Source organism: Artibeus jamaicensis, unplaced genomic scaffold (assembly GCF_021234435.1).
Source record: "Artibeus jamaicensis isolate MK-2021 breed Jamaican fruit bat unplaced genomic scaffold, CSHL_Jam_final contig_432, whole genome shotgun sequence".
NCBI lineage: Eukaryota > Metazoa > Chordata > Mammalia > Chiroptera > Phyllostomidae > Artibeus > Artibeus jamaicensis.
Window position 1 is genome coordinate 15,750,640 of NW_026521828.1, and position 17,321 is coordinate 15,767,960.

Here is a 17,321-nt window from a genome sequence, read left to right on the forward strand (position 1 = left end):
GCCAGGTTAGAGCTGTTCAAGTGTGGCTTATCTTGACGTGGCCAGGTTTCCACTCATCTGTTTTTCTAGATTCCAAGTAATTTAATTCTTTCCCACAACTATACTTATTGTTCTGTTTTTTTGTCCCTGTCTCCTGAAAGCCAAACCACATGAATTTGTTTCAGTTTCTCCCCTCTTAGTTTTGCTGTTGAAGTTTCACTCCAAGGCTCTACAGATTCAACACTGCTTAGAATAAAAAAAAGACTTCTGATAATTTTGTGTGACTTAATTAATTCAGGAAGAGAAACTGTCTGATTATCTGCTATGGCTAGCTTACTTTATATTATGAAATTTAGCCTATTGATTATTATAATAAAAATCAAAGACATGTTAACTCCTTCATGGGGAGGTTGGGGAAAAATCAGTGAAATGCAATGAAGATTAATTATATAGTATAATGTTCTGTTAATTGAGTTTTTAAATAGTTTTTTATTAACAAGGATATTATCTTCCCATTTGGGTTGATACTTCACATGCCAAATGCATCTCCAAATGATTCTTAGAAGAAAAATTTTCATGTTCTTCTGTGATTTTCTTTTGTATCCTAATATTGAGGTTGAGAATTCCCCTTAAGCCAAATAGGTTAACATGCGAAAATTAATGGCAGACAATTGGAATTACCGTATAAAAGAGAAAATGAAGATCAATGATAAGATTCGTGTTTAAAAGCTGCCACAAGTAATGATCAACTACTCAGAGGCAGCCAGAAGAAAGAGAAGTCATCACTCATAGTACAGCTACATGCTCCTCGGACTTTTTTTTTTTTTATGCATAAAGCTTCAAGATAGGGAGTCAAGAAACAATGTGTGATAATAAAGTCCAGAATGACGCCAGGCAACCCACCCATGGGGAATTGGCTTGAATTAACCATCAATTATCTTTTTAAAAATGTGCTTATCGGCTAGAATATATTTCCAACTTTACCATTTTTAATGAAAAATAAAACCAGCATTCAATTGTGAATCTAGACCTTGAAATTATTTACGGGATGAGAACAGTGCTTTACCTGCTTTTGTCTTACTACCTGTGATGAGAAGGGAAATGTGTATTTGATTTGGTATACACACTATGAAAAGGGTTATGTGTTCATTATTTAAAAAATTAGAAACTAGGGAAGCACAATGAAGATAATAAAAGGGTTCCCTACAGAGAAAACCATTGTTAATGTCTTTTCAAAGAAAACAACAAAGAGGCATGGATAAATCTGGTTTTTTTCCTTTAACAAAAATGTGATATATTCTGTAAACTGGTTGGCAACCAGATTTTTTATTTAACAATATAATACTTAACAGGAATATCTTCCTAAATGTTAAATATTCTTCTAAAATTCCATATGATTCTTCTATAATTTACTAATAAATCTTCCATTCCTAGACCTTTAGTTATTAAATTCTCACAATTATAAGTTATATATTTATAAGAATAGATATTATGATTATGAAAAAACATTCATAAACTATGAATGTTATATCTATTTAAAACAGTTATATAATTACACTCAGAAACAGAATGAGAGGACATATGTAAAACTTTCGTAATAGATATCTCTGCCTAGTGGAATTGAGGGAGATTTTAATTTTTTTTTACTTTTATGCTCATTTTTTCTACAATTATATATACCCTTTGTATAATAAAGAAGGAAATAAAATGAGAAAATACAAAATGTAAATATGTAATATTATTATAGGTTTTTATTTCTCCCCCAATAAAGTGAATAGAAAAAATCCTACAAGGGTCTATAGGATTTGTTAACATTGTTAACAAAATGTTAACAATGATTGTCTCTGACTGGAGAAATTATAGGTGATGTTTAATTCTTTATGCTTTGCCTATGATTTCTCTGTTTCTCTATATAGCAATTTATTATTCACTAGAAAAAAATGTAAGGAAAGAATTGTCTTACAATTGGGAAGGATGAATGGCAAAGCCAAGCAGTTGAAAGTATTTGGTGTTAAAAGTCACTGGTTTGGATTCTTCTAAGTCACAGCTGAGCAGCAGCTAATCCAGTGACAATATAAATACAGCCTAGGCTTCATTTTTGTCACAGTCCCATATATAGCAGAATATCCAAAGAGGGCAGGCCCAGGGGAGGGCTGGCATGTGGACACAAAGTGCCTGCGAAGGGCACCCCCACCTGCTGTCCCAGGACAAGCCAGAGTAAGTTCACAGCTCTTAGACTGGCAGCTATGACCAGCCTGAGTTATCCCCAGATTTTAGGAAACAGGCACTTACCTGTTAAATTACCCAAATTGTTGCTGAGAGGCCACTTCACAATGGGGTACATTCAGACCTCTGAGGATAAGGCTTTTGGTGAGGGGAGATGGAAGAAGGAGAGAAGGGGGCAAAAGAGGAAAGGAATCATAGCAAAGGCAGGGTAGAGGTAGGTGTCTCTTCCCCCAGTGGTCTTATATAGAGAGGAAGTAGAATGTACTGACACCACCTGGGTGAAGCTGACTCTGTCAGAGTAACATGTTCTCACTGTAGAATTGGTGCCCAGTGTGCTAATTCTAATAATAGCTGCCATTTGTGAACCATTATTAGACCTTGGCACTGGGTTAAGCATTTGTACACAGAGTGTTTCATTTAATACTCATAGGGATTAAATGAAATCCCTATGGGGCTCCATGGGACTCTGTGAGGAAGGCACGTTTTTTTTGTTAATATACTAATAAAGAAACCAAGGCACAGGGAAGTTACACATCTTTATTTGTAAGGTTAGAGTATTTGGGACACATTTATACTAAAAAATTACTCATCATTTATCTGACATTTAGATTTAAGTTGGCGTTCTGTAGTTTTTTCCCTGCTCAATCCAGTACTTTCATTTGTCTGTCTCTCAAGATGCACTAGTTAGTTGCCTAGTGGTGTGGGAATTGCAGTCCTGGGCCATGCAGCTGGCTGGCTGGCTGGCTGCCTGGCATGGCTTAGGGATAAGGCCCAAGGTAATCTGGTTCCACACTTGCCTGGTGCAGGCATAGAGGGAGATTCAGAAAAGGCACCGGAGTCCCTGTCTTCCAGAAGGGAAGTTAGAACAAGTACAAATCATGATGGCAGGATCTGATGAGGAAGTGTTCCAAAGGACTGCAGCCCACATACAAGAGGTGTTTGGCCCAAACATGTTTTCTTATAAAATGGAATTGAACGTTTGCAGGTGGGACATGCTGTCTCCAGCCCCCCAGAGCCCTCAGCCCCTGTCACTCATTCCCCTCATCTGCCTGAGCCCTGTAGACATTGGACTTCTCACCCTGTTTTATTGCCACAGGCATTGGACTTCTCACTCCATTTTATTGCCATAAAGAATGACAGGTGTCTGCAAGTGGTATAAATAAAGTATGGGGACAGGACAAGGGCAAGAAAGGTAGTTTCCAGGTGGGAACTCCAAGGAGACTGCAAGAAAATTAGAGCATTTTGATGAATCTCTTTTCTTTTATTTCCCTGAGTGTTGTTGGCAGCATGCACCGTGCAGGTGAGATTTGTTCAGTCTTCCAACACATATTCATTAACTGTGTCCCAGGCATTGTTGTTGGTGCTAGGGGTAATGAACAATGGTTAGAATCCCTGCCTCTATGTTGAGTTTATATTCTAGTGAGGGAGATGTAATAAGTTGTCTGGTAGTGAAATCACATTGAGGAAAAATAAAGAAGGAAGAAATGGTTCTGAAATGAAGTAGATTTTTTAATGTAGCTTAGTTAGGAAAGGCCCCATGAAGTTGGGCCATAGGGAGACAGCAAAGAAAAACATCATGTAAAAAAGACAGGAAAGGGCTGTCCTGGCAGAAGGCACAGCTCGTACAAATGTCGTGGGGCAGCAGTGGCATTAACGTAACATGTACAAGGAGCTATGAGGAAGCTGAGTGGCAGGTACAGGGATGTTGAGATCAGAAAGGGTGAAGAAGAAGGAAGTACAGCTCATGGAGGGCCTCTCAGGTCACGACAAGGGCAGTGTTAGGTGAGATGGGACACAAATATGGGAATAATAATAGTACCTATTTCTCTGGGTGAGTGTGGATATTAAATCAATTCACCATTCAGAATGCTCACATAGTTAACTCATATATGTGGCTACTCTTATTATTTAGTGTTCAATAACTATTTTTATGGAATGAATGTAATTAATATATAAGCTGTTGATTTAACAGCTCACTGCGAGGAAGACTGTTTGGCTCTACACAGTATATGTTTTTGTTCTGAAACATGAGCTCTGCCTTCCAGTGACACAAGATTTATGCACCACAGCCCTCAACAGGAGTCAGCCCCTGTGGCCATTCCTTTCATTATTACCTCTACCTGTCCTGATCCCGCCCCCTCCCCGACCCAGGGAAAAAAAAAAACACCTCTCCAACCTTTCCTTCACTGTAACATTGACTTGATGTCCTCTGGCTGTCCTCCACAGACAAAACTGTGAAGCTGTGGAAAGTCAGTGAGCGTGACAAGAGGCCAGAAGGCTACAATCTGAAAGATGAGGAGGGCCGGCTTCGGGATCCTGCCACCATCACAACATTGCGGGTGAGTCCGGTGGCTCGTTTTTGCCATGGTCTTTGTGCCTCCTTGGCCACCAGGGTCAAGGTAAGGGCTCCTCAGGTTGGCCCCAAGCTGGCTTCTGTGTAGGTTGCAACTCTGATAGGAGAGGGAGGGCGATCCAGCAGAGACTTCACTTGCCCGAGACTCAGGTGGTAGCTGGAGGAGCAGGATGCGTAAGCTCCACCAGCTTACAAATCCATATATTTCCTGTTGCCCACAGGGCTGCTGCCACATATCATTGTGTGCTTGACTTCTCTGCCTGTTCACAGTCCCTAAAATGTCTTGAGTATCTTCTGTATTCAAGGTACAGGGAATAGGTCTATCCAGATGGAAAGTTAGAGATGTGACTCAGAGCACGAACTTCCGAATCTACAAAAGTTGAGTTCAAATTCTGCTACTTAAACCAGAATCTCCCATCATCACTTAACCTTTCTGAGCTTTAGTCATGTTGGTTATTTTTAGTTTTTCCATCTGTGAAACAGTGAGTCTAACCTTCACTGCCTGTGGATTTATGAAGGTAAAATGCAGCAAGGGTAGAAAGCCCTTATCCACGACAAAGACTCCATAAATGATCTGTACTATTAGTCTGAGCACCCTCTTTCCTGCCCTCCAGAAATGCACAGTCTGGTAGGGGAAGGGGATTCGTAAGACTAATACACCAATGATTATGACACTAAATAGAGGTAAATAAATGCAGTTAGAGTGGGAGAGAGTTGCTGTTTGATCAATTACGTAGGTTCTGGGAGACCAGAAAATGTCTTATCAGCGTGTAGTGTTAAAAATGGATTTCTAAAAGTAGACTTGTAAGGGAATGCTCTCCAGATATAGGTTAAATTGGTTCAAAACCAGGTAATAAGTTTAGTCTGGGGTGTGTGCAGTGTGAGCAGGAAAGCAGGCACAGGTTGGGACCAGCCCTAGCCCCAAGGGACTTTCCAAGCCGTGCCAAACCTGTGCTTTCAGGCAGCAGCTGTGCTCCTAGAGACCAACACTGAAAAGGGGGACAGTGCAGTACATCTGGGGAAAAGAGGTTGTCGCCCCAGATTTAGAAGCAGATATTGGAACTGAGCGATGGTTGTGTGTCTGATTAGCATGCTTGTTTGTTCTTTAATTTATACATGCATTTGTTCTTGTTTATGGAGTGAATGCTGTTTGGGCACAGCCTCTTTGCAGGCCACAGTGCTAGGCTATCAGGTGTTTACCTAGTGTTAATGGATACCTGATCTTCATTTGAGTGCCTTCTGAGCCAGCAAGCATTAGCTGCTCTGCTCCCTCTTGTCAGCCTGTGCATTCAGCCTGGGGGACCACCAGCAAGTCTGACCTGCCAGATCTCAGTGATGCTCTAATGCTCCGGCTTTGGAGATTGGAGGGCAGAGTGCTAAGGAGTATGCACATTGAGTCTGTGTCCTGGGTTACAACTGTGGCTCCATTGCTTTTTGTCTGGTGAACTTGTGCACATTACTTAAAATCCTTGTGCTTCTAATGTCGCATGTGCATAAAAGCGACGATGACAATGCCTGTTTCCTGGGACTGTTGTGAGGATTCAGTGCTGTATTGTGTGTTATAAAGAGCTTAGCCTCTGTCATATCTCACAGAACACTCTCAATAATGTTAGTTTCCTACTGTTGTTCTTATATTACTATCATCATTATGGTGGTGACTGTTATTAACCCCTGCTGTTAATAGACATGTATATATGAGAAAAATTCATATTCATTGTTCTTGTCATGTACTTTTTATACTGTTGTATTTACAAACTATTCATTGATCTCTACTAAGTGACAAACACTTGCTAGCAACACAAAAGGAATAAGACAGCCAGCCTTTCAACTCTCAGGACTCTATAACCCAGTAGGGAAGCAGGTGGGTTAGGTGCTACTGAGAAGTTCACAACATGAACGTCTGCCCTCATGTGACCTTGCCCTTTTTGCTATGTGGAGGGGATTTGTCAGATGCCATCCGCCATCCATACAATGAGCCCTGTTGTCCATGATATTCTGTGGGGTTTCCTCTATCTGTGGTTGGCCCTGGAGATGCTGTTCCCATGAGGAAGAGAAGAGAAGGCCTCTATTTAAGCTTCCACTAAAGCAGAGATCATCTGTCCCCCAAGAATGACAGTGACATTGGGAAGTGGACTTGAACTTGTCATACATGGAAGGAGGCCCCAATATGGGGCTGAGGTATAAAATCCCCAGTTCTGGTTCTTTCTTATTAACCAGTGGGTGGCTCTGAGACAGTGAATCACATTTACTCTCTCCAGGCTCAGTGTCTAAGTGGCAGAGGACTATAGGAAGTCAGTGGTCCTGTGACTCCAGTCTTAGTTACAAATACAGATTCCCAGGACCCAGCCCCGGGGATTCAGCAAGTGGAGTGGTCAAGAGGAGTCTGCATTTTGAATATAAGCCCCTGATGGTGGAGACAAGGGGGTCCGTGGTCCCTGGGCATTGCCATCTCTAAGCCTCCTTCCAGCTATTGTTTTTATGAGGCTTTATTACTTACCAGTTGTTTCAACAGTTATTGTACCAACTTGGGAGACACATTTGCTACTGCATTGTAAATACTTGTATCTGATTTTATCTCTACCACCTCCCTAGACCTGCAAATATCCTACTACTCAGGGTAAGTAGCCACGCTCCAGCATCCTTTCCATCTGAACCCTGGAAAGGCCACAACCAACTTTCCTTTTGGATCCTGGTGGTAGGGGAGAGAAAGCCAGGCAGCTCTGAAGACTGTAGGTTCAGAACAATGACTACAAACAGAGAGTGAGCTGACGTGTTATTAATCAGACTGTAATTTACTAACATGCTCTGCTCTTGAAATTTGCATTGTTAGCAATTGTGGCTTTTTTTTCTTCCCTGTACTATGATTATCTCCCACTCCCTTTCAGAGTTTTCAGTTCTGTGTGGATTTTGAGAGTGAGAATGTTTAATAATACCCAACAGCTAATTAATCCTCACTGAGTAATGAACCTGTTTTGTTTCAGTGCTGGGAGGCTCCACTTTTCAATGTAAGACTGTGGCTATTTCCCCCCCCCCCCTTTTTTTTTCATGAGAAATAGCCTTTCAAATTACCCAGAGAGACTGTGAGGAGTACTTCTATGAAAACAGTGTCTCCTGCTCAGTATCATAATACCCAAAACAATAACCATGATGATAATTTAAAAATCACACCTGACAGTTGTAAAGCACTATTTATTTCACAAAGTGTTTTCTTACTTCACCCCTTGATTCATCTTTTGAGCAGCCAGTGAGAAGGGCAGCACAGATATTTAGCAGGTAAAAATGCTGAAATCTAGTATTTATTGAGCATTTACTAGATTCCATGCAGCATGGATTAGCTGCCTCTGAGGTGTAGTTCACTGTTAAAAATGCCCACTTAATAAATGAGGCTCAAAGAAGTTAAATAACAGGCACAAGATCATGTAGGGCTAAGAGTCAAACTGTGATCAACTTGGCTCTGGGACCTGAGCCCTTAAATGGGACACAGATCAGAGGGAGACTGACTTACCTGATAGCTACCAACTGGTTATTCTAGAGCTGGGATGCAAAGTCAAGAGCTCTAGCTCTTCAACTCGGATACATGTAGAATGGTGATGTTATTATTCCAGGTCAGGATGTCTGCCTGTCTGTATCTGTCTCTCTTCACTCTTCCCTTCTCTCTCTCTCTCTCATCCCTCTCTAACCCCTGTTCTCTCTCTCTTTTTCTCTCTCCTCGCTCCCCATCTCTCTCTACCCCTTCCCCTTTTCTCCACTCCCACTTCTCTCTCACCCATCCATTCATACACATTGACTTTCCAGATCCATGACCTCAGTGTGGAGAAACAGAGACCTTGAATTCCCCTTAGCAAGATCCTCTTCTTTCTCAGCTTCCCTTTACCCAGGAGTGAGAGAGGCTCTCAATGCTTTCTAGGCAAGGGAAACTCACAGTTCAAGTAACTGAATCAGCCTGGGGCAGGAGCTGGGTGGTTGGAAATTATACCTAGAGAGCTTCTCCCTGCTGGGGGAGCCTGGGGTTATTATGTCCTTCATTGTGGTTGAATTCCAGTGCCCTGGGAACAGAGGCCAGGTGGAAATTTGCATTTTATCCAGTTGTACATGTCGAGTCTAAAAGCTGTGAGTTCCCAAGCTATGTCATTTCATTACCTCCCCCAAAACGGAGGGGATGTAATGAGCTCAAGTTTTCTAATGGATTTTATCCACACATTCCTTACAGATGATGATGACGATAGTGACATTTATTGATGATGGTCACATTTATTGAGTACTTCGTATATGCCAGGTGCTGGATTTTATACCCTTCCACCATTTTGTCCTAACAGTAACTCTCCCAGATAGGTGCTTTTAATTCTCTCTGGATCATCCTAGGCTTTTCATATAAGTCTCTGCTCGAGTGCCATCTTCTCAGAGACGCTCTCCTGGAATGCCTGAGAGACACAGCTGCCAGCACAACACCCTCACTCTCAGCGTCCTTGCCTGCCTGCCCCCTTTCCCTTAGCTTTTTCCTTGCCTGGTCCAGCATTTGTCCATTGCAAGCCCCCCATCCCCACTAAAGTGTCAGCTCTGTGAAAGTGGGAACCAAACTACGCTCACTAGGTGCTGGAACAACAGGAGGCACACAGCAGGCACTTGGCACATATTTGTCAAATGAACATATCTCACCTAAGTGCAAACCGGTTTAGAGCAGGCCAGGCATCTGCCTCTTAGCTAGAAAATGGCAGAGCTGGGATTCAAACCCAGTCCATCTGACCCAAATCTGATGCTTGTCATTATGATTACCTAAAGCTTTGGCTTTCTAAGAAAATAGTAATTCCTGATCATGGAGCAGGGGGATTTCATTGCTTGTGTCCCTCAGAAATGTCTGCCTAAGCTTTCTTAATGTATGAGCTTGGTTTGGGGAGAGTAGGATGTGAGGGGGGAGGGCTGCAAAGGCCATTCTGCCCAGGGTGGGCACACAGTGGACACTCTGTTGTTTGAGAAAAGATTCAGTTTCATCATGTTTTTACATACCTGCCTTCTGCCGGCCTCTAGCCTCTGTCTACCTCTCTACTTGGGACACACATGTCCTTGAGACTCCTGAACTAACATGTTTCCCCTTAGAATGACTCTGACATTTGCAAATCCCACTAGTGGCATCTAGACACCACCCCAATGCCCCCGATGCCCAGCCACAGTGTAAGACCCTGTGACAAATTGGTGTTGAGTGTTGACAGGCTCCAAATTCTGAAGGGGACTCCTAAGGACTGTTGCTAATAGGTCATAGGACTAGGCAGCTTGACAAAACAGACTAGCCATTTTCCCAAAAGTGATACTCTTAGTGAAACAAGTTTTAACTACCTGATCTGTTTTCTAAAGAACTGATTAAACAGACCGCAGGTTGAAGGTTATTAATAGCAACCATGTTTGATTAGCCCTTCCTAGTGTCAGGTACTGGACTGAGTAGTTTTATGGACGTTTTACAATTCCTTCTTCATCACACTCCTGTGACTTTAGCAGCATGCCTATTTTACAGATGTGTAAACAAAGGCTTCAGTACATAAGTACTGGCTTAAGGCCTCATAGACAATAGGAGGCAAAACCGAGACTGGAGCCAGGCCTGTCTGATCCCACTGTCCCTGCCCGCCCTTCATCCTTATGCAGGACTGTTTGCTGTGTGGTCCTTGACCTAGACAACAGCAAGGCAATAGTATCTGACACATAGAAGTTTTCAGTGCATTTCTTATCTACTTTATCGAGTGTTTACTATGTGCCTGGCACTGTGCTAAGTGTGTACTGCAAAGTGTATCTTACAAAAGTGAGTGAAATGCACTCCCTGTCCTTGAGGGGCAAAGAGGGAGCAAGTTGCAAATGGCTGCAACAGGAAGTTAATTTAATTGATAGTCCTCAAACAGTGTGCCTTGTAGTCCCCTGGAATGCTTTCTAGACAACCCTCATTGGCCTCACCTTTAGGTATCCCAGTTTAGAAAGTCTGCATTGTACCCAGTGACATCTTGGACAAGGCCCCTCTTGGGAGACCCCCAGGTGTTGCTGCTGCGGGCAGCCCGGGGCCACATTGAGAAACTGTGGGTAGGATACAGGTCCTGAGGCAAGCACAGAAGGTCATCATGCCAGTTCAGAGGAAGAGCAGCAGGATGAGATGCAGGGCTGGGAAGGAGTTTCTGAGAAGCATCTTACAGGATAGATGGTCTTTCATGCTGGAGGTCACTCCTGATGCTCCCAAGGATCCTGGGAGGCAAGTAGGATGGATACACATCACTATTTCCCTCCTTCTAGAGTTGTGGATGTGATCATCCCCGGTGTGAAAGGGGGAAACCAAGGCTTGGAGGGGCAGAGCTGAGAATTAAATGCTTCCTGTCTAGTCACAGGCTTTACACCTTCTTGCTGTCTCTGCTATGACCATGTGGTGACACCCCCTCCAGGAGTATGGGGAACCCCAGGCCGTGTGAGGGTAGGGTGCCAGTTGAGTCAGGATTACCCATTACTGCCCCAGGTGTTACTGTTGGCTTTAGACTTTCATAACCGAGGCCTACCATGACCCTTTCTAATTTTTTCTAAAATTTATTTTGTGATTTATGGCTGCTTTGGGGGCTTAATAGCCAATCCTTTCACAGTTTCATCTTTCCTTATATTTGTTGCAAATAACAATGAAGTGTTTAGCTACTGCAGTAAAAAATCAATCAAGCCTGTTTCATATTCATGGGCATGTGATGGCCCCCAGATGGCCCCCTGGATTAGATTAACTTGCTGAGTGTGTCACTCTGGTGTGGGTAATTTCTCGACCTGTGCCCCCTCCCCAGCACACCTGCTGCGACAGGTGGATATTGAGATCTCCCACTGATTGACTGCCCTGAAAGGCAAAGCTGGTGTGTGATGTGTGTAACCCAGCAGGACATGCACATTCTGTGTTTATGGAAATAAATAATAATTTCAGTTATCGTTATTGATTACCATCATTATCTGATTGTATCTATCTGTGTCATGGGGTTTCAGTTACAGGATCAGAAAGCACTCCACAGAAGCCTCAGGCTACAGGCCTCGGTGTGGTAACACGTTTTGCCTTGTGGGGGTGAGGGTTGTTTATGTCTTGGTCCTGTTCTTTGGCTAATGTTCAGTGAGATTATGTCAGTAGTGTTCCATGTCACACAAAAGGATTACTCAGCTGGGGTTATAATAACAGCCACAAACATTTATTGAGGATTTTCTGGGTTCCAGGGACTCTGAGAATATATTGGCTGATTTAATATTCAAGATGAATCTATAATGTAGGCAATCAAATAAACCTCATTTTATTTTTTTAATTTATTTATTTAATTGTTGTTCCAATACAGTTTTCTGTCTTTTACTCCCATCCCACCCCCCCCCCCCCAGTACTCCCTACCTCCCTCCCATTTCCACCCCCCTTAGTTTTTGTCCATGTGTCCTTTATACTAGTTCCTGTAAATCCTTCCCCCTTTCCCCTGAATTTCCCTCCCCTCTCACCTCTGGTCACTGTCAGCCTGTTCTCTATTTCAGTGCCTTTGGTTATATTTTGCTTGCTCATTTGTTTTGTTCTTTAGGTTCCTGTTAAAGGTGAGATTATATGGTATTTGTCTTTCAACACCTGGCTTATTTCACTCAGCATAATTTTTTTCAGTTCCATTCATGCTGTTGCAAAGGGGAGGAGCTCCTTCTTTCTCTCTGCTGCATAAAATTCCATGGTGTATATGTACCACAGATTTTTGATTGATTCATTTACTGATGGGCACCTAGGTTACTTCCGACTCTTGGCTGTTGTAAATTGTGCTGCTATGAACATTGGGGTACATAGGTTCTTTTGGATTGGTGTTTCAGGGTTCTTAGGATATAATCCTAGCAGTGGAATTGCTAGGTCAAAAGGCAGATCTATTTTTAGTTTTCTTAGAAAATTCCATACTGTTTTCCATAGTGGTTGTACCAGTTGCAATCCTACCAACAGTGAACTAGGGTCCCCTTTTCCCCACACCCTCTCCAACACTTGTTGTTTATTGCTTTGTTTATGATGGCCATTCTGATGGGTGTAAAGTGGTATCTCATTGTAGTTTTAATTTGTACCTCTCTGATAGCTAGTGATATTGAGCATCTTTTCATGTGTCTCTGGATCCTCTGTATGTCCTTCTTGGAGAATTGCCTGTTCAAGTCCTTCGCCCAACTTTTCATTGGGTTACTTGTCTTCTTAGAGTGAAGTCATGTAAGTTCTTTGTATATTTTGGATATTAAACGCTTGTCTGAGGTATCATTGGCAAATATGTTTTCCCATACAGTTGGTTCTCTTTTTATTTTAATACTCTTTTCTTTAGCCATGCAGAAGCTTTATATTTTGATGAGATCCCATTTGTTTATTCTTTCATTTTTGTCCCCTGCTCTAGGGGACATATCAGTAAAAATGTTGCTGCATGAAATATCTGAGATTTTCCTGCCAATGTTCTCCTCTAGGACTTTAATGGTATCATGGCTTATATTTAAGTCTTTTATCCACCTTGAATTTATTTGGGTGTATGGTGTAAGTTGGTGCTCAAGTTTCATTTTTTATGCACATAGTTGTCCAGTTCTCCCAACACCATTTGTTGAAGAGGCTATTTTAGTCCATTTTATGTTGCTGCCCCCTTTGTTGAATATTTATTGACTATAGAGACTTGGGTTTATTTCTGGGCTCTCTGTTCTGTTCCATTGGCCTATGTGCCTTTTTTTATGCAGTACCAGGGTGTTTCAGTTACAGTGACCTTGTAATACAGTTTGGTATCAGGTATTGTGATCCCTCCTACTTTGTTCTTCTTTCTCAAAAGAGCAGCTGCTATTCAGGCTCGTTTATGGTTCCATATAAATTTTTGAAGTGTTTGTTCTATGTCTGTGAAATATGCCATTGGTACTTTAATAGGTATTGCATTGAATCTGTAAATTGCTTTGGGTAGTATGGACATTTTGATGATGTTAATTCTTTCAGTCCATGAACACAATATGGTTCTATTTGTTTGTGTCTTCCTTGATTTCTTTTTTCAGTGTTATGTAGTTTTCTGCATACAGGTCTTTTACCTCCTGGGTTAGGTTTATTCCTAGGTATTTTATTTTTCTTTTTGCTATATTAAATGGGATTTTTCTTCTTGATTTCTGCTTCTGCTGTTTAATTGTTGGTATACAAAAATTCCTTTGATTTCTGGATATTGACTTTGTATCCTATTAGGTCTAGCAGTTTTGGGGTAGAGTCTATAGAATTTCCCATATACACTATCATGTCATCTACAAACAGTGACAGTTTCGCTTCCTCCTTTCCTATTTGGATGCCTTGTACTTCTTTTTCTTGTCTGACTTTTGTGGCTAGAACTTCCAATATTATGTTGAATAGAAGTGGTGAAAGTGGACAACCTTGTCTTGTTCCTGATCTTAGTGGAAAAGCTTTTAGTTTTTGCCCATTGAGTATGATGTTGGCTGAAGGTCTCTCATATATGACCTTTATTATATTGAGGAATGCTCCCTCTATTCCCACTTTGCTGAGTGTTTTTATCATAAATGGGTGTTGAACCTTATCGAAAGCTTTTTCCACATCTATTGATATGATCATGTGGTTTTTGTCTTTGCTTTTGTTTATGTGATATATTACATTTACCGATTTGTGAATATTGAAGCATCCTTGCATCCCTGGGATGAATCCCACTTTGTCATGGTGTATGATCTTTTTGATATATTGTTGGATTCGATTTTCCAATATTTTGTTGAGGATTTAGCAAAATCCTCATAGTTGATGTGTATGTTCATCAGTGATATTGGCCTGAAGTTTTCTTTCTTTGTTGTGTCTTTATCTGGTTTAGGGATTAGGATGATGCTGGCTTCATAAAAAGAGTTTGGGAGTCTTCCATCCTTTTTGATTTTTTGGAATAGTCTATAAAGGATAGAGGTTAGCTCTTCCTTAAATGCTTTGTAGAATTCTCCTTTGAAACCATCTGGTCCAGGGCTTTTGTGTGATGGGAGTTTTTTAATTACTGCTTCAATTTTATTTGCTGTTATTGGTTTGTTCAGCCTTTCTGCTTCTTCTTCATTGAGTTTTGGAAGATTATCTTTTCCTAGAAATTTGTCCATTTCACCTAGGTTTTCAAATTTCTTGGCATACAGTTCTCCATACTAATTTCTTACAATCTGTGGTGTCACTTGTCATCTCTCCTCTTTCATTTCTGATTGTGTTTATTTGGGTCCTCTCTCATCTTTTCTTTCTTTCTTTTTTTAAAGATTTTATTTATTTATCTCTAGAGGGGAAGGAAAGGAGAGAGGGAGAGAAATATCAATGTATGGTTGCCTCTTATGTGTACCCTGATAGGAACTGGCCTGCAACCCAGGCATGTGCCCTGACTTGGAATCAAACTGCAATTCTTTGGTTCCCAGGCCCACGCTCAATTCACTCAGCTACACCAGCCAGGGCCTCTCTCTTTTTTTCTGGATGAGCCTGCATAAAGGCTTGTCAATTTTGTTTATTTGTTCAAAAAGCCAGCTCCTGGACTCATTTATCCTTAGAATTGTGCTTTTAATTGCTATGTCACTTAATTCTGCTCTGATCTTGGTTATTTCCTTTCTTCTACTTGCTCTGGGCTGTCTTTGTTGTTGTTCCTCGAGTTCTTGTAGGCATAGGGTTAGTTGTTTGTTTGAAACGTTTTTATCTTTTTTAGGTAGTCCTCTATTACTATGAACTTCCCTCTGAGGACTGCCTTCACTGTGTCCCATTGTGTTCCTTCACTGTGGTTTGGATCCTTTACTGTGGTTTGGATCTATAGTTTCAGGTTATTGTGAGTTCATTTTCATTTGTTTCCAGAAACTTTTTGATATCTTCCTTAATTTCATTCTTGACCCATTTGTTGTTTCATAGCATGCTATTCAATCTCCATAATTTTGTGTATTTTGGGTTTTTTGGGGGGGTTGATTTCCAGTTTCGGTCCATTATGGTCAGAGAAAATGCTTGGTATGATTTCAATTTTCTTGACTTTTTTGAGGCTTGTTTTGTGTCCTGTTATGTGGTCTATCTTTGGAAATGTTCCATGTGCATTTGAAAGGAATGTATATTTAGCTTCTTTGGGATGAAGGGCTCTATATATATCAGTTAAGTGCATTTCATCTAGGACGTTGTTCAATGCCACCATATCTTTGTTGGTAATATGTTTGGAAGATCTGTCCATTTTTGACAGTGGGGTGTTAAAATCCCCTACTATAAATGTGTTGCTTTCCATATCTTTCTTGAAGTCCTCTAAGATTTTCTTTATATATTTGGGTGCTGCTATGTTGAGTGCATATATATTTACAGCGTTAATGTCTTTTTGGTAGATTCTTCCCTTGAGTATAATGAAGTGACCTTCTGGGTCTCTCTTTATGGCCCTTTTTTTGAAGTCTATTTTGTCTGATATTAGTATTGTTACCCCAGCTGTTTTTTTCCTGTTCATTTGCTTGGAAAATTTGTTTTCAGTCCTTCGCTTTTAGTCTGTCTAGGTCTTTTATTTTGAGCTGGATCTTTTGTAGGCTGCATAAGTGTAGTCATGCTTTCTTATCCATTCAGCTATTCTGTGTCTTTTGATTGGAGCATTTAATCCATTTACGTTTAAGGTTATTATTTTAGGTACTTACTCACTGCCATTTTCCTACCTGTGTGCCTCTCTCTCTCTCTCTCTCTTTTCCTTTCTTTCCTGAAAGCAGTACCTTTAGCATGTCTTGCAGAGCTGGTTTGGTGGAGGTGTATTTTTTAGACTTCTTTTTTTCTTGGAAGCTCTTTATTTGGCTTTCTATCTTGAATGAGAGCCTTGCTGGGTAAAGTATCCTTGATTGCAGGCCTCTGGTTCTCATTACTTGGAATATTTCTTGCCATTCTCTTCTTGCTTGGAGCATTTCCATTGAGAAGTCAGCAGCTAACCTTATTGGGGCTCCCTTGTAACTTCCTTTTTCTCCCTTGCTGCCTTTAATATTCTCTCTTTGTCTTGGAATTTTGCCATTACAATTATGATGTATCTTGAAGTGGGCCTCTTTTGGTTCCTCTTGATTGGGACTGTCTTTGTTTTCTGGATTTGTGTGACTTTTTCTCTCAGCAAGTTAGGAAAGTTTTCCATCATTACTTTTTCAAATAAGTTTTCTATTCCTGCTCTTCTTCTTCTTTTTCTGGTATTCCTATTATTTGGATATTAGTATGTTTCATGATGTCTTGCATTTCTCTTAATTTCTCTTCATTCTTTCTGATCCTCTTTTTCTTTTCTTGCTCTTTCTGGGTGTTTTTATGTACTTTGTCCTCCAGCTCACTGATCTGATCTTCTGCTTCATCAATCCTGGTTTTGACTCCTTCCACTGTTCTTCAGTTCAGAAATTGTATTCTTCATTTCCTCTTGGCCCTCCTGATAGTTTCTATTTCCTTTTCATGTTGACATAGTTTGCCGTGAGTTCATTGTTTTTCTGTAATATCTGGTAATTCATTGTGAGCTCATCGAGCTTTTTGTCAACCATTGCTTTGAACTCAGTATGTGATAGTTGAGTTGCCTCTGTTTCATTTAGCATTTTTTTCTGAGGCTTCCTCCTTTCCTTTGACTTGGGGATTGTTTCTTTGTCTTTCTATTGTTTGTGAGACTCTTCTTGTTAGCCTCAACTTGTTAAATTGATCTGTTCTGGCTCCCTAGGTTTATGGTGTGAACTTCTGTGGTAAGATACCTGTGAGATTCAGTGGTGTAGTCTTCTTGATCTCCTGAGCTCACTGGTCTTTGGCTGTCATTATGTTGGCTCTGTGTTTGTCTTTGGG

At 41.0% G+C, this 17,321-nt stretch overlaps 1 protein-coding gene across 3 annotated transcripts in view; it reads left to right on the plus strand.

Annotated features, from left to right (window-relative positions):
- PPP2R2B (protein phosphatase 2 regulatory subunit Bbeta) overlaps positions 1-17,321 on the plus strand; it is a 291,119-nt gene that overhangs the window by 186,326 nt on the left and 87,472 nt on the right. For all 3 annotated transcript variants that reach the window (XM_053665949.1, XM_053665951.1, XM_053665950.1), the window contains one exon: positions 4,432-4,544. In XM_053665949.1, the coding sequence (XP_053521924.1) occupies positions 4,432-4,544 (113 nt within the window). The remainder of the gene's footprint in view (positions 1-4,431; positions 4,545-17,321) is intronic.